General features: G+C 37.1%; 1 protein-coding gene and 1 pseudogene across 3 annotated transcripts in view; one reads left to right on the plus strand and one right to left on the minus strand.

The window, feature by feature from the left end:
• ATP8A1 (ATPase phospholipid transporting 8A1) overlaps window positions 1–24,163 on the minus strand; it is a 216,519-nt gene that overhangs the window by 143,545 nt on the left and 48,811 nt on the right. For 2 of the 3 annotated variants that reach the window (XM_045833999.1, XM_045834001.1), the window contains exons 6-11: window positions 19,389–19,429; window positions 13,099–13,172; window positions 6,946–7,015; window positions 5,153–5,280; window positions 2,765–2,876; window positions 1,259–1,424 (exon numbers count right to left, since the gene is read on the minus strand). In XM_045833999.1, the coding sequence (XP_045689955.1) occupies window positions 1,259–1,424; window positions 2,765–2,876; window positions 5,153–5,280; window positions 6,946–7,015; window positions 13,099–13,172; window positions 19,389–19,429 (591 nt within the window). Of the gene's footprint in view, window positions 1–1,258; window positions 1,425–2,764; window positions 2,877–5,152; window positions 5,281–6,945; window positions 7,016–9,554; window positions 9,629–13,098; window positions 13,173–19,388; window positions 19,430–24,163 lie in introns of all 3 variants that reach the window. The other variant, XM_045834000.1, reaches the window with a different exon arrangement.
• Window positions 19,262–19,357, plus strand: LOC123815995 (annotated as a pseudogene).

Genomic DNA, 24,163 nt, shown 5'->3' on the forward strand with positions numbered 1-24,163 from the left:
AAAGTTTAGATATCGTAGAGACAGGACTAAGAGGTTATAAATGAAAAATCTTATCTGGATAGAATCACTTTTATGTAAGTTCTTAAAAAGCACCTCTAATTTAAAGCATGCCTTGAAAACAAGCATACAAAACAGTTCCAGGAAAACTAACTCAACAGCAAAGACAACAGAGGGCTAGACCCTAGGTAAACCCAGCCCCAGGTAAACCATACTCTCCTCCCTCTTCAGTCATGACAATCAAGCAGTTGGCCCAGACATCACGTAAAGTATGTGACGAAACAAATTGACGGTTGTTGTAATAGTTCTGAAGTTGAAAGAGTAAATCAATGACTGTTAAAAAACAAAACTTGGAATAGCTGCAAAGCCAAACCAGTATAACAAAAAACACGTAAAAAATCAATTTGGCCGTAAGATTTTACTAGAATTTGTCTTTACACTTTTGAAAATTAAGTCTTTTATTGGTGAAGGACTCATCAAAAGGCCATGCACCCTTACTTCCCAGAAGTATTCAGGGGCGGTACATTAACCCCACAGCAGTGAAAGGGCACATGCTCCAAAAGGAAACCCTTTCATAGAACATGCCTCAGACAAGGTGGCCATCAACACAGAATTCACCGCATTCATGAGTTCAAATGAAAGCACATTCAATTTAAACATTTTAAAAATATGGAAACTACTTTTGGCAGTTTAAATATGCTCAATCTGCTTTCTTTACCAGACAGTTATCTAACTTCCTGCATTCAGATATTAAAATATTTTTAAACAAATGAATAGCATTGGTTAAAATAACATTAATAAACTAATATTTTATAATATTATGAAGTACTCATTATAGTTTTAAGGATTCTGAAATTAATTAATTAAGATGAGAGAGACAGAGAGAGAAGGGAAGAGAGAGTGGGAGAAACACTGATGTGAGAGAAATATTGATTGGCTGCCTCCCACCCCTGCCCCAACTGGGAACTACATGCACAACCCAGGTATGTGCCCTGACTGGGAATCGAACCCACAGCCTTCTGGTGCACAGGATGATGCTCCAACAAACTGAGCCACAATGGCTGGGTGGATTCTGAAATTTTTAGAGATTCCACATTTTACTTACTTTTACTGGAAACTGCATTGAAAATTAAAGCCTAAATGCCTAGTTATCTTGGCAAAAATGTTTTCTTTTACAAGTAATAGGAAATTCCAAGAGCAGCTGTGAAACAAATATTAGTTTTAATGAAAGAAAAATGTCAATAAGCCCCTGAATACTTACAATTTAGATTGAGGTACCAGTCCCTTCCAGAATGCCTGCGATTCCAAATGGCTGAGCCCACAGAACAGACAAGGGACATGGCAATTAAGATACAAAATAAAATCAAAATCTGTACATTTGTAATTCGTTCCACATTTGAGAGTTTAAGTGGTGGACTTGTTGAATTCTGTAAAAAGAAAAAAGATGAGTAATAGGAAACGTGTACAGTGACTTAGTAATAGGTATCTAGTATATTGATGAGTATGACAAAGTCCTCATCAAACTCAAAATCTAGACGGGAGTAGACATCTGAAAATTATGCAGACAGCAATCACAGATGTAATATAAGCTGTCAAAGGTTAACTAACTGCCTCTTTTTCTAAGGACCACCATGTCACCTAAGCCTTTCTCTAGGATGTCAAACAGTATTAAGAGAAACAAATAACATTCCTTTTGTAAACATAGCTTTGGCATTGTGGAAGGCAAGACGAACACTGTATACTGGACTATTTCACTAAACTGGGTAACTAGAAGCACCCGGCTTGCATCTCTGCTTAGGAAGAGAGGCAGGGAAGGTAGCCTGTGAACCCACAGCCTGGACATTCCAAAGTACGAAGGCAGCATTTTAAAGGACTCCTGTGTTCCAGATTTTCGGTGGCATTTAGTAATTGTTTTTACTGAACACAGCAGCCATGTAAGCTATCCTGGCTATAAAGAGTAACAGAGACAAGTTTCCTCAGATACATTTAATGATAAAAAATGACTATGCTGGATTTTTGCTAACCATGGCATCCACAGGACACAAAATTAAATCTGTCATAATCGATATAGAATACAGAGTCAATATAGAATTTACAGAATGATTAGGGGTGGGATCACTAATAGCAGTTCTGCTTGCCTACTGATTATATCATCATGCCTTTACGATATACAAAGTTATCGATCAGCCCTGAGAGCAGATTTTCACGTCATATCATAAAACTGACATTCCCATACCCATGTAAACACCGAATACTGATGACACTATACTGTGGAGAAGAAGCAACCACAGACATGTGTAAACACTGCAAGTGGCTAGGATTAAGGTTGATTACAAATGGCCTAACATGGAAATGCTGTGAAGCAATGGCTTCAACATTTACTTTACAAGTTTTTCTCTGAATTTTACAAAGAAAGTGAAAGTAAGTTCTAACATTTGATCATTCATATTAAAATAAAATGATAAGACAAATGTTTTAATGCAGAGCACTCATCATCACCGAGACGAAGTGTGTCTATCACTGCAATGGTTAGTAGATGCCACCGACAGACCGATAGAGTGCGTGCGCTGGGTGATCTCTGCTGAAACACTCCCATGCTCGGGCCACAGCGAACTCACCAGAGAACGAGATTCTGGATGTACAGAGTGGGGCTCGGGTGTGTGTAATGGATGGTCCACTACGTTTGGGACCACTGAACCGAATGCTAACAAATGGCACATTTTCAAAAGCTTTAAGTCTAAGAGGTTTTCATAGATAAAAATCTCACCTGCATCAGCTTGGTGTCGTGCCCAGTGTAGACGACGATTCCAATCACCCACTGTGTGTTCCTCAGCTGAGCACCCCGAAGGAGAATCTGATCCGCTCCCAGGGGGACCGTGCTATGGCAGACAATGTTGACATCAGAAATGGAATTTTCTAAAATGCTTAAGAATTCTACAGCCACTATGTAGTTCCAAAAAAGACTCTGTTATTTTAAAAACCCTTCTCACATTTATTGCATTTTTAGAAAAGTCATTTTTCCACCAATAGGGACAGTTTTCTTACACAAGAACAGCTGGAGCACAGCGTTTCAGTTGCTTCTCCTCAAACGTCTAACCAGCCACTTCCTACAATTTCACAATCCAAAATAGTAGGCAATGTTTTGGAATTCAGAGGCTAATTTTCAAATCTTATTTAGGGCTTTTCTTGATTTAGTTAAGTCCATTTAGGATTCTGAGATGTTTGGGAGTGGTGAGGAGAGGAAAACGGTCTCTCTCTCCACCTTCCTTTAAATTAAAAATAGCTTTGTGCATAATAAAGGTTCCAAGAACACACAACGTTAAGATAAATACATAGATCTCATCACATACTTGCACTGGCATCTCTCTCCTTCAGAGATAAGTCACTGTATCTAAAATCTCTAGGACATTAATTTTATTGTATTTGAAGATGGGTTCTCCAAGAACTGTGAATATATTTTCCATAAATGGTAAGTAGCTAACAAGTCTTAAACCCTTCAATGAAATGACAGCAAATCGAGGCTATCGATTCCATGTAATCTAAACCATGTTTTTCATGAATACTGGGTCTTCTGTGGGTTTCTTACAGGGCAATCCACCAGGGTGCGTTGCTGGTTGATATGAACTAACTCAGATGTACCAGAAGGGTAGCTATAACAGATATAGTGGGATTCTTGATGGAAATGTACTATCCAAAATTTAATGGCTCAAGGATTCTTATCACCAAGTTTTTGTTTCAGTAAGAAAAAAGCAAAAAAAGAAATGTCAAATATGAACACACACATTAAAAAAAACTTCTGGAAAAAGAGGGACAGAAGCACCCAAGAAAAGTCTTCAGACAACACAACCCTCCATCTGTGGAGAGGAGTGAGACTGCAGCTTCCATTGCTGGAGGGCTGCTATGGCACAGGGGCATCCAGGGCTAGCAGCTGCCTGGGCCTTGGCCCTTCTCTCAGGAAATACACTAAGGTCACTGGTTCTGGTGAGGTCAATCCAGACAGGTGGGTGATAGCTACACCTGAAGTTTTCCATTTAAAGGAATAAACCCTTAAGAAACAGTGTATTGTAATTTCCAAAAAGAACACAGCAACTCTAACTCTCATTCTTTATAGACAAACTCGTGACTTTCAGACCCAACTGGAAGGGAAACCCTCCTGTGTTTGTCTCAAGATTTGGGGTGCACTTCAGAGATGGGGGGCTTCAGGACTATAGCAGGTTTCCAAGAAGTTCTTAGGAAACTACTGGACAATGGTCCCCAACCTTTTTGGCACCAGGGATCGGTGCCATGGAAGACAATTTTTCCATGGATTGGGTTGGGAAGGATAGTTTTGGGATGATCCAAGAGCATTACATTTACTGTGCACTTTATTTCTGTTATTATTACACCAAAGCTGTGACTGAGACAAGTGACCAGTGAGGGAAGGAGGCATAGATGGAAGTGTTAAATAAAATAATGGATGGGCCACGCATGGACTGAAATAAATGTTGGATTCTAACTGAAAGCCTGCCATCAGATGCAGCTTAATTGTCACTTGCCACTCACTGAAAGAGTTTTGACGTGAGTCTGAAAGCAATTGATTTATTATGGTCTCTGTGCAGTCAAACCTCTCTGCTAATGACAATCTATATTTGAGCCACTCCCCAGGGCTGGCATCACCACCTCAGCTCCAACTCAGACCATCAGGCATTAGATTCTCATAAATGCATGCACCCTGGATCCCTTGCATACACAGTTCACAGTAGGGTCTGCATTCCTATGAGAATGTAATGTCTCTGCTGCTGATCTGACAGGAGGCAGAGCTCAGGCAGTAATGCAAATAAGAGGGAGCGGCTCTGAAAACAGAAGCTTCGTTTGCTTGCCACTGCTCACCTGTTGTGCAGCCTGGTTCCCAACAGGCCAGCGACCAGTACTTGGGGGTTGGGGACCCTTGGTCTAGACCACCTATGGGCCAACTGTCCCTCACATATCCAATTGGGTATGATGCAGCCACTGTCACCTTATCATTTGTAGTGTAGATTGATTGGAATTAGATATAAACACTTCAAAAGCAAAAAAAAAAAAAATACTACGTTGCAATTACAGGTCCTAATGAGCTTTTAGTAGAGTTGGAATTTCAAAGAAAATATGTGCTTTTATAAAGGCCAATTTTACATACCCATGTCCATCAAGCCTTATGTTTCCAACAAAATCGTAGAGATGTCTGTTTGGACTTTCACACTCGACTCTGCCAGAAATTCTCATCAAATTGTCAATGTCTTTTATATCCGACGTTACTGGTAAGCCCTGTTCAGAAATTGATACATACATAAAGACTATATTAAATATATTGCATGGGAAGGGGAGTTCTGAATCCGTCCAGGTCTATGATCTAAGAGATCCTCTTATTTTATAAGCAACTCTCCTCCTTACACAACAAATACCCTTTTTGTTAAACCATAATTAAGGGTTACCTGCTCTCCACTGGAACACAGGTTTTTAACTCAAGAATAGTGCAACTATTAGAAAGTTCTAAAATATATTCAAGAGACTATACACTAGTCTAAAAAGATATTTTAAAATAAGTTCTTAAAAAACTGCTTCCAAAAATAAGTACAGTGTGAATCTGTCTGCTGAATCTCAGAAAGTGGATAAAAAAATGAATAAGTCCTATCTCCAAAGAGAATAGTTTGTTCCTTCAGTTCACTGAGAAGGAAAACTCCACACAGTTCTTCCGTCTGGCCAACCAGGACTGTCTGGCACGGAACAGGCCCCTGCTTGCTGCGACGCTCTGCATTCAGGCGCTCTGTGACGGCCTGTTTTCCTTCCCTCCCAACCTCCCACATGTTGTTCTCACCGTTTACCTGGAACCCAAGAGAACGCAGCAGTGTGCTGCTTAGCAGTGTTCCCACCAACAACTGATGATGGATATGACAGTGGTTCCATAAGACTGTCATGCGCTGAAAAACTCCTACGGCCCACCGACATCGTGGCTGTCTTACCATCAGGGTGCAAGGCATAACTGACGTGTTTGAGGTGATGCTGGTACAAACAAACCTATTGGGCTGCCAGCCGCATACAGTACACATATGGCAGTACATAATACTTGGTAATGAGTATGTTACTGGTTTATGTATTCACTACACTTCTTATTATTATTTAGAGTGTACTGTTTCTACTTGCACAAAAGTTTGCCGTGAAACTGTATGCTGTGTTACTCTGGCAGCAGCCTCGTACACTCAGTGTTTACCTCTCTTGCCTGCATCACTTACTCTGGTGCTTGATTTAATCCTGTGTTCTTTCATACAGTACCGTGCTGCACGGGAGTCAGAGGCTATACCACACAGTCTAGGTATGCAGTGGGCACCATGTGGGTTCGTGTGAGTGCACTCCATGATGTTTGTGCTGCAACGAAATTGCCATGGACACGTTCCTCAGAACTCTCCCTGTCTTTAAGTGATGCATGACTGTACAGTTTTTAAAGGCCTTTTTAAAACTTTAAAAGTAAAAACCTCACAGTCGCTTTCTGTTAGGGATGGTATGAGAAGTAAGTATAGAAATCTAATCTTTTCCCAGAGACCAGTGAGACATTTAGCATGTCAATGGAAACTATGGCAAAGCCAACTCATTTGGGCCAGGCGAATAGGAAAAATAAATAAGCTAACACATGTCAAAGCACTTACAATTACTGCTATTATTATTATCATCAGAGTGCTGCCTATGCATAAAATATTAAAAATATCACAAATAGTATCTATACAAATGGGACCATATTTAATCAGGCAAATACCGTAAATCTAAGTGCTCCATTATACACAATGATACTAATTTATAAAACCTCTTCATAGTGGCTAAATGAGAAAATATCTTCAATTGGACAGAATTACTTCAACTCAAGACAGAAGAAATAAAGCTATTGATTCCATGTAATAAAAAACAGCAACAATGACATAAACCTGCATGAGATCTTACCTGCCTAATTTTCAGGTTTGTTTCACCATCTAAGTTGGATGTTTCAATGTAGCACATGGCCTGGGGCTCACTGTTGTTTAAAATTCAAAAGCAAGATGATTTAATGGGGGTAGGAAAGCATAATAATAACTTAGTCAATGCTCAGACTCGCTGAAGCCTTTTGGTCTAAACGAGCTTTAGTTGCCTAGTTTCCTGACAGTTTTCAGTCTAAGTGCAAACCGCTGTGCAGTGGAGCCCATGCATGCCAATTAACGGGTCAGCATTTCAGCCAGAAGGACCCTAAAGCAAGTTCCTGGCAACAGCCAGGATAGATCTTCAGGATATAGTAAATGATTAAATTTGTTGCATTAGACTTAAATTGTTCCTCCATATAGACACAACAGACTGTATCTGAAATACAAAGCCGTTTCGTGTCCAGACTGATCTCCAGCTCAAAAATAGCAATGAGACTTCATGCTCATAGACATGTAAATAGGTTAAGGAGGGCGGTTGGTTAGAGAATTCCAGATTGCTGCTTCCAAAAACTTGCATTCACTATTCCCTTTTAGAAAAGATGAATAGGATCACAGGAACCAAAATATTTAAGTAGAAGGCTACTTTTAGAAACTGTATGAACAGATTTTGCAGTGAAAGTTGATACACGCTTTTCTCCCCCTAGCTCTTCTGCTCCTATTCTATTTCTTAAAGTTGTTTTAGAGACTTTTGTGACAGCAAAAGCTAAAACTAAAACCAGCCAACTTGGCTGTATTGCTCTTTTACCTGAACCTAGACTATCCCCTTTACAGGTCCCCAGTGGAGATGTTTTAGTGGAGATTCGTGTGCAGTGGCTGGTGGACGGGTTCCATGTTCTCCAGTCCCTTCCATAGGCACCAGGCCCTGGACCATCTATAACCTCCCCTTCGTATGTGAACTTTACTTGTGTAACAGTGAGAGACAGGGGAGTGTGCTGTCCCACTGGATAAGCTAATCCAAGAAGCATTCTGAAGCTAAATCCATCTCGTTAGCACTTGGTTATATAAGTGTAATTAGCACACGTCATGTAAGTAACTGTGAATGTAATCTCTGATCAGCATGTGTGTTCAAAGTTTTGGGAAGACATTTGTAAGTTACAAACACCTGGAATTTTCTAATCAACTTCCAATCTGTGTATGAGCAAAACAGACTATTCTGAGTTTCAGATACGGGCACGTAGCTTAGTTTTGTGCCCTGAAGATTTGTGAAAATTATTAAACCACCTGGTCATAAAATATATCACAGATTCCTTTTAAATAACTTTGCATGTTCTCCAATTTACTCTGTGGGCTTTTTTTTCAATCCCATAAAAGCTGATACTTTTTCCCAGCTGGAGGTTTTCAATATTTATATTCTCACCCTATCAATTATTCAAAGTTTTATTTTTTATTACTGTCACAACAGTAATGTGGCTCTGGCAATTGCTCCCAATTTACAATTTACTTATGTATATATTTGAGACATAAATGGTTTACAGATTAATAAGGCATATCTTCTGATAACATAGAAGTATGATGGCAAACAAATGCTAAATGAACAATGTCGATTCCATATTTTGGCAGTAAAATGCATTAAAGCGTTACTTTACATATCCAAAGCCATTCTCACATTAAAATGAGAATAACATTCTATTTGTACATTTTTTTCATAAAGCAACTTTTTTTAGGACTTTAAATGGCTAGGAAATTAGACAGTTAAATGGCTGATTTCTACTTGAAATGGGGCAAATAAAATATGCATCTAAATTCAGAACATACTTAGTCCCTTGAGACAGCTGTTACTGAAGCAGCTCTTAACAGCGCTATGAAAAGGCAGCAAGATGTCTCAGATAAGGAATCATGCTAGATAATAAATATTTCAGCAAATTATGATGACACCCAAAACACAAATTACAGTCAGAGAAGCAAAGCAGGCTTTGGGGTTAGTAAGTGGAGAAACGAAACAAGATGCATGTCACAGTCCAGACGCTAGCAGACAGGGGACGTTTACCACGGGAACGTGCACTCTGTCACCAGTTACATGGGGGACAAAAACGGATGGCGAAGCATGCGGTGCAAGATGCGCAACAGCGAGCTTTGTGCAGGGGGTCCTCCATAAACCCTAGACAAGCCCAAATGACAGTCAGGATTGCAGAAGGGGTTCTCTAGAACTTAGAGCAGATGTCAAATATAGGAATAAGACAAACGTTTAAAATCTTCAACATTTCTCAATGACTTTGTTTCATGGAAAGCTGATTAACATCGTTCAAAATAACATTCCAGAGCGATGTTAAATTAAGCCTTGGTATTTAGGCATGTTGTTAAATATGAATGTATATTAATGATGCCCAGGAAATTGAAGTCGACCTTTATGGGCATGCCTCATGGGCTCCTGTTGATACAACAGGAGCGGAATCTGCCCACTTGAGGGCTGGACATCATCCAACACTGAGTTTGTCAGAGGCCTTTAGAACATCGGTGAATGTCCATTACCAAGGAGTATACAAAAGTTTGCACTTTAAAGGAAGAGACGTAGAGCTCAACCATCTTTGGGTGTAACTGTTCTCTGGTGTAGGGTGAGGATCCACACACACACATCCTGCACGACTCGGGTCTAACCTGGAGGACACGCTGATGAGATCTGCTGGGAGGTGTTCCCCATTGGTCACTTTCACTATTTCCCCTACTGCCACCTACAGGTCCCAGTTTCAAATAATTAAAATGGGGGAAAAAATGAATAACAGAAGAAAAACAAACAAACAAACAAACAAATGGACAAAGGAGACAGAAAGTTTGAAATTGTTATAGAAAATAATACATGTTAATAAAAATGTCTAATGCCGATTTTTTCAAAATGTATTTTGATCAGGTCTCAAGGCGCAAGAAAACATGTGACATTTAAGGATTACAAACTTGTTTTTAAGCTCAATTGTCAACTTTTAATGTACAAATTTTTGATTTTTTAAAAGTTTGATCACAGCACATCTTATCATATAAATAAAAAGATATTTTTATAGAGAGCTACTTTATCTGTAAGATTTTCCTCTCTAATTCCTCATTCTCATGCCATCTGTTCTGTGTGCACTGCTTGTCTGGAAGAAAAGAAATAATTGTAGAAACTACTTTTTAGGAAACTGCTTTTGAAAAACAAAGTATACTATACTAACTTTTCCTCTACATATACTCTAAAAAATAACATTTAAAATTTTGATTCCAAAAATTTAATTGCATAAATGTGAACTTTAATGCAGGCTGCACAGACATTGATTTTAGAACGTCAGAAGGCATAATTGTAGCCTTTTGAGTTATTTAATAATTAATCGTCTAGGTAATACATTACTTTGGGACGGTAATCCTTTGAATCTGGGAGAATTTTTCAAAGGCATAAAGCAGACATGCTAAGAACCTGCTTGGATTTGAATTATAGTTATTTTACTCTATTTTATACTTTCTAAACTTATGTATCTATTTGTTAGGTGATAAAATTTGTTTCATTTTAAAATGAAAATCAACAAAACACAGTAACTTTCAACCACGTTCATGCTTTAATTTCAAACTACCTCAGAAAGATGTACTATTAGTAATCAATAATTTCAAAACATTTAGGAATTAAAATATAATAAGCTGTTTACTGCTACTGCTAACTTTTGGTAACTGCAGGTGAAAATCACCATGTACTTACTTTGATAGCAATGAGTAAGGTCTAATGAAGATATTAGGTTAGGAATTAAGTATTCTAACTTTAACCTAGTCATTAAAGTGGCTAAAAAAAAAGACTTAAAGTCAAAATTCCTCTTTCTGTAAAATTATGACAAAACTTCACTTACTTCTTAAGTCTAATGTAGATTCAAAAGAGCCAAATAATGCAAAAACCCTTTATAGGAAAAAAAGAAAAGAAAAAATGGAAAGGTGGTATTTTGCCTCTTGGACAAAGATATCTTTCTAACAGCATAAACGTTTACACTTTATTTTGAATCCTACTAAATTACCAGAAAGCAAGGAGTCTGGTAACCTTTTTAAAAGTAAAAATCACTGGAGGACATTCATCACTGTGAATGGGCTATTAAGATACAGAAACGAGGGTGGCTCCGTGGCACAATGGATGGCGCACTGGACTTCTAAGATACAGAAACTATTTCGACTTACCAATATTGGCAGCCACCAGTGAATGTTTCTAGTGTTTAGAAAATAAATCCTGTAAAAATGCTCTAAAGTTGAAGAAATACAAACACAGAGCTTTATGGAAGTTTCTGGGATTGCACAGAGGCAGATGAAAAATATTTTGACAACTTTTAACTTAGAAATAAGTACCAATTTAGGGCAGTATAGCCAGTTCCCTTCCTATTTTTGAATATGCAAAATTTAAATATTGTAATTAATGGTTCAGCATCTATGCTTCTCTCTAAGATAATGGCTCTATGATATGTTTAATCAGGAAAACATCAATATTTTCTTCAATTGCTGGAATGTTTTACTATCATTTTGAACTTAATTATACAAACATGACATTCCCATGGTCAATCATCCATTATATTTCTCAGATTTTTACTGAGCACATTCTTCTGTTGGTTAGACAGGCTTAAAACTTAATGAACAACAATTAAAATTAAAAAATTAATGAAATACTATTAATTTAAACAAAAAAGAATCAAAGAATATGAGAGTTTGCTCAAGTCATCAATTTTCCTCATTTTAAAAGATATGAAATCAAGTCCTGAGAGATTAAGATTTTGTTCAAAGTCACCAGGCCAAGGAAAGAAACCTGGTTTCCTGCTTCGAGAGCAATGAGGTCTTTAATGCTTGTGCTACGTACCACCTGATACAAGGACAATGAACTCACTGTTAAACTCATTCCCACTCTGCTGTGTGTGAAGTCTTTACCTCAGATGTAGAAACCTACCCTGACAAAACCATAAATAAAAGAAACTACATAAATGTTGAATTAAAAACCTCATAATTTTGCCCTGGCTGGTGTAGCTCAGTGGATTGAGTGCTGGTCTGTGAACCAAAGGGTCATGGATTCGATTCCCAGTCAGGGCACATGCCTGGGTTGCAGGCCGGGTCCCTGGTGGGGGACGCATGAGAGGCAGCCACACATTGATGTTTCGCTCCCTCTTTCTTTTTCCTTTCCTCTCTCTCTAAAAATAAACAAAATTTTAAAAAACCCTCATAATTTCAATTTTTCTGAAAACAAACCTATAAATAAATGGCATAAAGAGCTCTCAGCTACAAATATGTAAATATAACTACCTATAGTTACCTTCAACTACTTATAGACTTACTTCTATAAGTATCTGGAAAACACTTGCTCATTTAAATTTCACCAATTTGTCATATTTCCAATCATTTTTAATAATGACCTGATTAAACAGATTTTGAAAAAAGGACAATGTCCATATTTATATGTGATTTTACAAATAAAACTGTCCAAGGAAATGATGATAAACAACCTCTAAAACATTAAAAGCATTTTTTCTTGTTTTATATTAAGACTAGTTTTATAGTTTTTAAACCTAAAATCACTTGAAAGTCACATTCTTTAAATGGTAACAGTGCCATATGTTCTGAATACCAATTCAAGACTATCTTAAATATGAGTTAAACAAAAATTATCTAAATTCAGTAATGGAAAGAACTTTAAAAAAGCAAAATAGTTTAATTTTTTTTGTTGGAAGAGTATGACATTTCAAAAGATCTCATGACAAAAAAAAAGAAATTGTTCATTTTCTTGTACCAACACACCACAGAGATCAAAAAACTCTGAAGGGATATACAAATACATCATAAAGGAATTTGTCATGAACAAGGACTGCACCGTTAGATCAGCAGAACCCAATCCACGTATCATATAAAATAAATGACAGGGAATCACTCAAGAATTAGTGGTCCATCCAAAAGGATCTGGAGACATCCAGATGGAAAGGGGACTCTTAACTATAATGATAACTTTTGAATTATAGAATATAGTACCTATCATTTATTTTATATGGCAAACATGAAAAAGTCCTTTAATCCAATCAGTTTTTTTTAATGCCTGATTCAAAATCAACAGAGAGGCTTAAAAGTCTTCGTTTATTCCTTATTTCCTTGGAGAAATCACAAGGTCAATGCAGGGTAGAGAAACCATCCTCTACACTGTTTGAGCATCAGTAGGTATCTCTACCTTGATGAGAGAAGTACAGTGTCAGCAGGTATATACTCTTTGCCTTTTATTATAACTATATCTCCAACATTTACCTGAAAGAAAACTGGGAATTGGTTAATTAACTGCATTGAAAGATAGGTACAAATACACAACCCATTGTATTTAAATATTGGATACAGTAAAAATGGTTATTGGCAAATAAGAACCACTTATCTTCAAAATGGCATAAAATTATCTAGCAGTGAGGCCAAGGATGGGCTTCCTTTTAAAAAGGAACACTGTGTTTTTATCAGCTATATATCATCTGAATAAAATAAAATCTATGCATTTTATCCATTTATTGACATCTCAACTTCTCATATTCTCTCCCTTTGACATAAAAATAAAAAGAGGAATTTACCAAATGAAATCTTTACCCTGTTTAAGGAAATATCAACACAAGTGGAAAACCATCATTTATATATATATAAAATAGATAATCATTATTCCTTACAGTGACTTTAAGAAACAGGTATTAGTTATAACTTATAACTTAGAGAGGAAGAAAACGGGTTTGAGGGTCTAAGCAATTTGCCTAAGATGAACATGAGATGAAGAGCTGAGACTCAAACCCACATTTCTCTGCCTGCAAAGCCTGATTTTGCGTAAGTAAATAGAATGAACCAATCACTATATTTTAAATAAAAAATATAGCTTAATCTCTTTCTCATTCCACTACCTGTCAGCATTTTTGTGAGCATGGACTGAAGACAAATTAAAGACATACCGTGTCAGAGACTGTTAGAAGTAATTTAAGTGACAGGTTGGTCCCAGTGCTTTAGGCAAACAATACAACCTCAACTTGGTCACACTGATGGGCACTTCCATTATATCATGAAGGTTACCCTCTCTTAGGAGCCAAATGATCGTAAACCTTAGTTTCTTAATCAGGAGACGAAAAGCCTTCTTTTGTTATAGCCCCTTATTTTCAGTTAAAGCCTTTTTGTTATTTCCCCTTCCTACTTTCCTTGAACCTGAAAATAACATTTTACTGCGTGGTATCCTCAGTGGGAATCACAGTAAGAAGTTATTGCTGGGAAAACCCACTATAGTTACTTCATCCGCTGGGGGAGGAACAGGTTAGAAGGTTAGAGGGGGACTTCTGACCTGCAGTGTGTATGCTGGTTATCCAGGTAGGAAGCTCTGGATGCCTTGATTCAGAAGACATGTGCTACAGCTGAACTGTGGAGTACCTGAAACTGACAAGTTGCCAGGGACCTTGGAATCCCAACAACCCCCTCCCTCAAAATGGGAAGATAAAGACAGCAAGTACAGGTGTAAACTGGTCCCTAAAGTAATGTGTGGTATTAACACTCCGATAGCACTCATGAAAGCAAGATGAAGAAATGTAAGTCTTTGTGCCGTGGCACTTAGAGAGGGTTAGTTTAATTGCTCTTTAATTGCTCTCTTTGTGTTAATGTTTACTCTCTGATTGTACTAGATGCTTCACAAAATCAGGATCACAGTTACCTATATAGTACAGTGTCAGAGTCTAACAGACTGAGGAAAATCTCTAATTGATTGCACTCTTTCCAATATCTTTATTCATTGTAAGACACAGAAAGGCTTGTGGTTATTAAACTGAAGACTAAAATAAAATATTAGCACCCTACATGGTGCAACGTAGTTACCTCGGGGGCCTGGGAAAACCAAGGGCTCCCCAAGGGCTAAGGTAGTTCTCCCCAGGGAGCAGGGAACTCACTTCCTCCTTGTGATGCCCAGGTTTTAGATCATGTTCTCAAACACATGCAAGTGCCTCTTTTTCTCTTTGAGTTCTGAGCTCCTAAGGTGGCATTCCCAGTTCCAGGCTGGTGGGCGAGTAACAGGAATGGACAGAGGAGAAAGTCAAGGTGGTAAAAATTCTTTGACCACATTTTCTCATTGGAAAATATCATGACAAAGCAGTGTTAGTCCCCAAAATACTGCAGTTATGGAAATATTTAGGGCTTTAGGCCACTCACTCCCTTGAGCCTTTTCAAGTCATGTGCATTAGTATTACAGTTGAGGATTATGTAAAAGGGCAACCTTATCAAATGATAATGGACTGATTTAAAATCTATCTTTGTCTAATTGTAGGCTTCAGCATATTTTTTTTGTTACTAGGGAATTTTTGGAGATATAAATTCTTAATCCAAAGAAACACACTTCATGGTGGAAACTTGAGGCATTAAAGCAGCTTTATAGAGTGATTTTACACATGCATACAGCGACCACTCCACGTTTCTCTACAAAGCCAGAAGAATGTGTTGACTCGAAGATTCTTTACCTGAATTTTCCACCGGCAACTATCTCAAAAACCTGTGAACAGGCTCAGTTGCTGACTGGTCTTTGAAAAAATGGGTTTTGTAGTAGTGCAACAAAGATAGCTCTTTATATTTCAAGAGTGGAGATGCAATGCCTTGCATAGGTCTTTGTCATTGCAATATCTATAATTTTTAAAAACCCAGATACTGGCTACTTAACTTTGAGAAAAGGCTTTAGGCCAGTAACTGGAGAGGTGACCGCTAATGTTTGAGAGCTGAAGTCTGCCCATCTGTGAATGACTGGATGTACGCTATATAAATTTGTAGGTCCTTTGAGAGCCCTTAAAAAGCAACCACAAGAGCCACACATTTAGAAAGACAGAGAAAGAAAGAGCCCTGAACTAAAGCCCATTTGCACTAAGATTTATTATATTACCTTGGCATGTGAATCTGACTCTTGGTTTTTGGTTTATTGATTTTATTTTTTAATTGTACAAAATATTACATAAGCTAAAGAAAAGACTTGCCCCACAATCTGGCTAACCCAACAAGCAAGTCTGCTTTCATGCCTGTCCACTTAATATACAATAAACCATTTTTACACAGCCAACATCTTAGTGTACATAGCTCTGATCTTTTCACCTGTGATTCTATTTTGTGACACAGGAACCCTCATATGTCTTGCTTGCTGTTGTTAGCTCACTGCTTGATGCATATTCTTGATAAATATTTGTTGAACAAATGGTATAAAATTTTTCTGTGTTGGCACAGTATCTGAAATGATAGCTTTTACCTGTCACAAAATATACCAGGATGTAGGGTGTCTTGATTTGTTTATAAAACCTCCCTATTGTTGTGTATCCACATATTCTGATTTTTCAGCATTATAAGTAATGCTACAATAAACATTTTTGCACATATATAGGCTTTTTCCTGCTTTGTGATTATTTTCCTGGGATAAATTCCCAGAATCCTCTTTTTATTATTCTCAATATGAAAAGCCAAACTGCTAATCTACAATGACATGTGAATGAAGTATTTCATAAAATTAAAAATTATGAAGTACAAAGGAGTTTGTTTTTATTTACTGAATAGATAGCAACTCAGACTTCAATATTGTTTAAATTTACAACTTTTCTTAGTAGGTTGAATATTATATGGAGTATGGTTGTTTATTACAGTACTTCTTGTTTACTGCCAACTTTATTTCCAATTTATATAACGATGACTTTAATCTTTATCGTATTTGGTGTAAATGTTTTCCATATTTCACTTTAGTTGTGGTAGTCTTGTTGTATGGTAGTTTTAAATTTTGTATAACCAAATTTCACAGATCTTGAGATCTTGCTCTTTTCCAAATATTTATTAAAGTCTTTACTCTGTATGTTTTTCAAAACCAATGTTTTAACACTTAACTCTTTTAGCCAGCTGGAATTTATTTTAGCATAGGCTGTTACTTAGATACAAACTGTGTTATTTCTTGAAACTGCTAATATGTGATCCCAAATAGTTTATTATATACTCCTTTCTGTGATGATTTTTGCCTCCTTACCATATACAAAGTGGGCTTCATTTTAGGGCACTCCATCTTCTGTCATATTCTGTTCTACTCTATTTTACTTCAGTCATCAATATCTATTTTTACAACAGATTCACATTACTTTAATAACTTTTTCCTTCCATTTTATAGCTAGTCCTTCCACACTGCTCTTCATTTTTCCAAAATATTTTTCTATTTTCTCAACTGTTTATTTTGAAGTGAAGAGAAAAATTTAGTTAGCTGTTAAGGAACTGAACAGTTTCTTTGGGATTATATTACATCAGTACTTTGAAACAACTGCTATTTCTAGTTTTTTTAGGAATATGCTGTACTTGTACATTTATATGAATCTTTAATACCCCAAATTTTGATTTTTCTTTACCATGGTCATATACATATTTTAAGTTTATCTGTAAGTATCTCACATTCTACTGGTAATGCAACCTTTTTTTCATCACATTTTTTGAATGTGATATTGTCAACAAAAGAATGGTTAGTTTTTGAATTCTTAGCTTGAATTCATCATTGAACCAGATTTTTATTAATTCTAGTTAATTAAGAATCTAATTCTGACTACTAAGAAACATCAGCTCATGTTGGCTGGGTGACTTCTGACGACACTTGTACGTTCTGTTTCCATTCTGTGTCTCAAAGTGGGGTCTGGGTAACGTGGCACAGATCTCCAAGAGGAGTGAAAATGCCATCATTATGGGCAATTTGGGGCTGGTAATTTTTTTTTGTCTGTTAAAAAACTGAAAAAGTAAGAGTTACAATCATCCAGGTAGATTAGCACAATCTTGAAATAATGGCTGCTTATTAGGAAAATGAGACTTCCTAAGAGGTTAATGTTAAGAATGAAGTAGTAGATGGTTATCCCCATAACTACTTCATAACTACTTTTGACTTCAACTACTTCATGACTTCATAACTACTATTTTTCTGAAGAAGTATGCTAGGTGAGAAGGTAAGAAACTGATCTTAATGTGCCCAAATACACTGAGAACCCTGGTGAAGGAAATACATAATAAAATTCAATCTATCACACTTGATTATTTCCTGTCTTCTCTCTAAAATGTTTATATTCACAAATGACAGACAACAGCATAAAAGAAATAAGAAAAGCACCATCAAGGCACTTTCCTCTTTGTTACTTTTATGTCAAACCAAAGAGGGAGAGAGTGATGAGTTTTCAAGTACAGCAGTACCTCGTACTCGTCGTTACTTCATTCTGGAACTTGGGACGAGTGCCCAAACCAATGAATACCATATGATGAAGCATCTTCTCTTGTGGGGCAGTGTCATGACTCACACAAGTTCTAGCAAGTGACACAAGTCCCGAGCAAGCACGAAGTGCTGAAACACTTTTATCTCGTCAAAATGTGACGAGTACAGGGTCTGACAAGGTCTGAAGCTGAGGAGTACTGGGGTATGACTGTATCTGGAGAGGGAGATGTCAATCTCTACTCTAGCCACTAATTTAAAATACTGAAAATGCACTTAATTCAGAGGGAATCCTATTCTGGGCAGAGACACAAGGTTAACCATGGACATTACAAGGTAGAATCTGGGGCGAGGCCCTTAACCGGCTGGGAAACTCTGAAGTACCATCAAGTAACTGACGGTGAGTCCCATCTCAGCTAATCTCAGGGAACACGTCCCTGGGGAGAGTGGCCTCACCTTCCGAAGTCTTTTACCACGTGACAAAGGTTATTATTCATTCGTGGAGACTAGAGGTTAAATGTTCTTCCAGAACTGAGGGAGAACTAACAACAATTGCTTACCTTTCAAGACTGAAGTCTGAAAAGCATATGAACATTCACAACACTTGTTAAATGATGTTTTAACTCACTAACAACCATGTTACAGGTCTTGTGAGCATATTAACTTCTTGATATTATGAAACTGATTTCCAGACCCTTAAATGATTTTATTTAGTAAGGCTTTAATTTTTTTCCTTAAGGAATTAGCAGCACATAAATGTGATTTAGTCACAATATATGAATTTGAAGTAAAATATACAAATGTGAAATATCAGAATTTGAATTTTTATTTTTACTTGGGCAGTAGATGATTAAAGCAAAAATTACAATACAAAACAGTTCATGGTTAAAGGAAATCTGTGAAAATAGTACTCAAAATATACCATAAAGAAACAAAAATTTCTACATATTACTTTTAAAGAAAATAGCTTTTCTAGCATACAGCAAAAATATTAAATGGATGTGACTAGCTGAAGACTCTGTGTATGCTTGCAACATTAATTATTTAATAGCCTTCATATCAGTGGAATTCTTGACATTCGCTCATATTATATATAAAATTTACATCTACTGGAGTAAACCTCTATGCATTATTTCTCCTGCAACAAAATAAAAACCTGCTAAAGTAATTGTGGTGATAGAAATGTATTAGCCTCAGAAGCTCCCGAGGTGGTCCATTCTATCCTAGGACAGTGTAAAAAAAATAAAATACAAACCAATGCATACCTTTTCCCAGTGCACAATTTCCCAAGCACCATTTCTTAACACTGGAAAGAAAAAATGTTACATTTTAAAGACTTTTTTTAGTACTTATCAAAAAAAATTTACTTCTGATGAAATGATCATTTAAAATAAACAGTAATAGCTTCAAATAAATGAACCAGTAGTAATTTTTAAAGGCCTAAAATTTTGATCGCAGGGAAATGTAAAACTATGCAAAGAACTGGAAACAACCTACGTGCATTTCAGATCCCACACTAACCAATCCCCAACAGAGGGGATGCCCACTGCGGCCGCTGAGGACTTCCCTCAGCATCTGGAGGAATGAATGAGAATGCTCGGCTGGAGGAGAAAGCCGCAGAAATGACGTGGAAAAGGGCATGACATGCTTAAAAACGTCAGAAGCCATAACAGTACCAACTATTTGTTTTTAAAGTCATAAGCATGTAAGGAATAAAGTTCTAATTGGTTAGTAAACATTTAATACAAACCAACCGACAAAGAACCTGCACCTTTGGGTTTACAACAATGCAAAAGAGCAAAAGTTTCCACATTTGGTTTACTAAGAAGTGAAAGAAAGAAGAGACTACTATTAAATTATGATAGAAGGGTTGATATTTCTTAGTGTTTCATTACTGCTTTGCAAAGTAATGGTACTTAGTGCTTTGTTTTTCTCCCTGCTATGTGTCCGTGGCTTACTAATGAATACACCAACAGACACTAAGAGATAAAACAAACAAACGAAAACAGGAGAGAGAATAATGTGAGACAGATAGCTCAGCACTTAGTACTTAAAAAAAGGAACTTCGAGATCAGTCAACAAATTATCCTGATAGCAAATTCCATGAGGGAAAACTAGTATTTGCTTTAACACTACATTTCTTGGAAACCACACAGGACCAGACATACCGTAGTTACTCAGCAAATATTTCCAGAATGAATAATTTATAGGTACAAAAACATTAGATTCAGTTTCTTTCAAAGAACTGAAGTAAATCATGATAATAATCTTTTCAATTTTAAATAGCAAATCTAACATTAATTACAAGCTAAGTCTCGAAACCAGTATTGCAATATAAATTATTTTAATCTAAATATAATCTTTTTGTGTCCTAAAATTCCCTGGGCACAGGGATTGTCTTATCATTTCTTTATCTCTAGTACCTCATAGCACTCCTGGCACATAAGACACTAAAATGCTTGTTAGACAAATAAATGCAACGATGAGTATCTTATAGCGCATTTTGGTGCATCAACTTCATTAATAAAAATAATAATTCCAAGCTGAAGAGCTAAAATAAAACTATTTCTAGTATAATAATGTAACTAGTGAACAAGTTCAAGTTTCAATTTTTATGGTATTCATGCAATTAGGAGACAAGGATCTGAGCCACAGGCATCTAAAATTGATCACTCTATCCTAATATATAAAACTCCAATGCCTGCAGTTTATCCAAACTGACCCCAGGAATAAGCCTGCTCCTCGACATTGCTCCCAAAGTAGTCAGGTTCAAAGCATAAGATTTATAGTAAAAAAACCCCTGGGTTAGATGCCGCCTGTCATTACCTAGCAATATCTTCCTCAAAATCAGTTGTCACAAAGAATAAAGAATAAGTAAGCTCTTGGCCTTTCAATCACTTACCCCAGTGGCTACAGTGTAATAAATCCTCAACGAACAGAGCTGACAAAGTGCTGTTTATGTCAACCATAACCAAGATTAAGTGGCATGAAAAGATTTGCTAATATTTGCATTAACTTATACTAGAAAAAAAATCCTGTTCAATAGTATCTAGAGAGAGCTTAAACACTTCCTCAATTGCAATATTTAGTTTAGTTTTTTTAAAAAAAAACAAAACCAGTGTTTAATGTTTCTAAAATCAAGAGATGTGACATGAAAATGAAGACTTCAGGCTTTTTGGAAAAGCTCAGAAGGTCAGCCAGTCAATTCCCACACTGCAGCACGTGCCTGGGACAGAGCAATGGCCACGGCTTCCCGTGGGGCTCACCGCCCTATCACTGTGTTCGTGGTTTCCTGCTGCTTCCCTTATGCACTGTCTGCCTGGCTCGAGTCTGTGAGGTTTTCTTCTGTTAATGGAGGTGTAACTTACGATGAAATGTACAGATCATCTTCAGTGTTCTGTTCAATGAGTTTCAAAATGGGCAAAAACCTGTGAATCCACCACTGAGAACAAGACATAGAATTCCAGAAAGCGTTCTCATGCCCCTTTACAATCCATCCCTCCTTCCCCAGGGGCAAACATAAATTAGTCATTGTCGATTAGTCGTGTATTTCATACACACCCAAATCACACCATATGCATGCATTTTGTATTAAGCTTTCAATCAACCTACCTGAGATTTTGTTTGAAAGCTGTTTCCCTCCCGCATTAAACTGACAAGGTAGTAAGGTGGATTGTTGCTGGGACTCTATTGCATTGATCGATGTGCATACCTTCACACCATTACATACCACCCTGACTACTGTAACTTTGTGGTAAGTCTTGAATTGGGGGAGTGTAAGTCTCCTCACTTTGTTTTTTTCAATATTGTTTTGGCTGTTTAAGTTCTTCGCATTCCGTATAAATTTTAGAATCATGTTGTCAATTCTTAAAAAAAAAAACTCCCAGGATTTTGATTTGGGGATCAAGTCTTTTAATTCATGGATGAGCTGCATCTCTGATTCTATTTAAGCCTTCATTAATTTCTCTCGGATATGTTTTTATAGTTTTCACTGTATAGATTGTTCATTAGATTTATTTCTTGATATTTGATATTTTTAGCTTATACTGTAAATGGTATTCTTTATTCCATTTTGGATTGGTTACTGGTAGTATATAGGAATGTTTTAAATTTTTGTACAATGACCTTGTCATTGACATTTTGTTAAATTCACTTATTAGTTAGGGTGGTAGGTATTTCTTTCTTGTTGTTCAATTGTTCTTTTTGTGGCAATACTTTCTAAGCAACTTAATTTCTATGAACAATGCTGCATTATGATTTTGGCAGTTTTATTATGCTCTTACGCCTGTTCACTGTTCATCTCTTTATTTTTAAATTCTTTTGCTATTGTTAAAAAATAAAACCTTTGAAAATTGAGAATAATTTCTACTAACTAAACAATGTCTTGTTGGTTTTATGACCCAGGCATGTCAAATTCTGTCGATTTCCTTTGGTCTTCACCGCCACCCACACCGGCACCCCTATGTTAAGCACCCATCAGCTCCTGCCTGGAGGTTTGCATTAGCCACACCACTAGGTTCCTGCATTCACTGTTCATCTCTTTCAAATTTAGTTTCTACTATGGTGACTACATATAATGATTTTGCATATGGGTAGTCACTATGTATTCTGATGTATCCCTATTTGTCCGTATATGTACACACACACAGCCTTACATACAGACATACATACAACATTAGTTCACCCTCTGCTTAAAACTCTTCATAAACTGACTTCCGTTGGCTCACAAAGTCAGTCCAAATATCCACAAGGCCTTTGATGAAGCAGCTCCTGCCTACTCTCCATTTCTACCTCCTGTTACTCCTCTGCCCTCTCCCCACACCTTCCTGTTTAAAATCCATTGCACATGTTTCAATGACTAAAATATACTTAGATAACTTCTACGTATTTTCCAGATCTCAGCTTTAACATCACTTATCAGGGGACATTTTTTGACATCCACTTCTTTGCCATTAACCCCAAGTGTACATGAACTCCCTGTACTTTTCCCTCAGAGCACGGACTGCAGCTTTAGTACGTGTTTAGTAGAGAGGTTTAATATCAGGGCAGCTTCGTCCCCCAGACTGTGAGATCTGTGACAATGGGAACCTTCTCCACTCTGCTCGCTGCTGTGTCCCCAGGCTTATAGAGGTGCTCAGTAATTACTTGCTGGATGAAAAGCTGGATCCGCTGGTGTTATGTGTTCAGGACTATATGAAACCATAGTAACAGTCACATGGATTTACTAAAGGTACACCTCTGCTCCCTAGTAAATTTCATATTAAAAATGATGTCCTGGCTGGTATCACTCAGTGGATTGAGTGCTGGCCTGTGAACCAAAGGGTCACCGGTTAGATTCCCAGTCAGGGCACATGCCTGGGTTGCAGGCCAGGTCCCCAGTAAGGGGTGCGCGAGAGACAACCACACATTGATGTTAGTCTCCCTCAAAGGAGGGAGACTCCCTCCTTTCCCCTCTATCTAAAAATAAATAAATAAAATCTTTAAAAAAATTAAAATGACATTTACATGGTATTAGAAAGAAAGACAAATAGCACATGATCTCACCTTTAACAGGAACCTAAACAACAAAACAAAGAAACAAGCAAAATATAACCAAAGACACTGAAATAGAGGACAGGCTGACAGTGACCAGAGGGGAGAGGAGAGGGAATTTCAGGGGAGAATGGGAAGGGTTTACAGGAACAAATTTAAAGGACACATGGACAAAAACTAGGGGGAGGGTGGTAATGGGAGGGAAGTGGGGAGGGTTGGGAGGGGGGGCTGGAATGGGAGTAAAAGGGAGAAAACTGTACTTGAACAATGATTAAAATTTTTAAAAAATGGCTTAATAGCATAATACTTTGGCAGCTCGTCAAAACGTTAAGCACGGAGTTATCATACAATCCAGAAATTCCAGTCCAAAGTATCTATCTGAGAGAACTGAAAACATATGTTTACACAAAAACTTGTACAAAATGTTTATTATAGCATTATTCATAAACTGAGTGGAAACAACCTAACTAATGAATGAATAAACAAAATGTGGTATATCTGTACAACG

The sequence above is a fragment of the Phyllostomus hastatus genome, unplaced genomic scaffold, assembly GCF_019186645.2.
Source record: "Phyllostomus hastatus isolate PE091 unplaced genomic scaffold, TTU_PhHast_1.1 phas_contig_196, whole genome shotgun sequence".
In the NCBI taxonomy this organism is placed as follows: domain Eukaryota; kingdom Metazoa; phylum Chordata; class Mammalia; order Chiroptera; family Phyllostomidae; genus Phyllostomus; species Phyllostomus hastatus.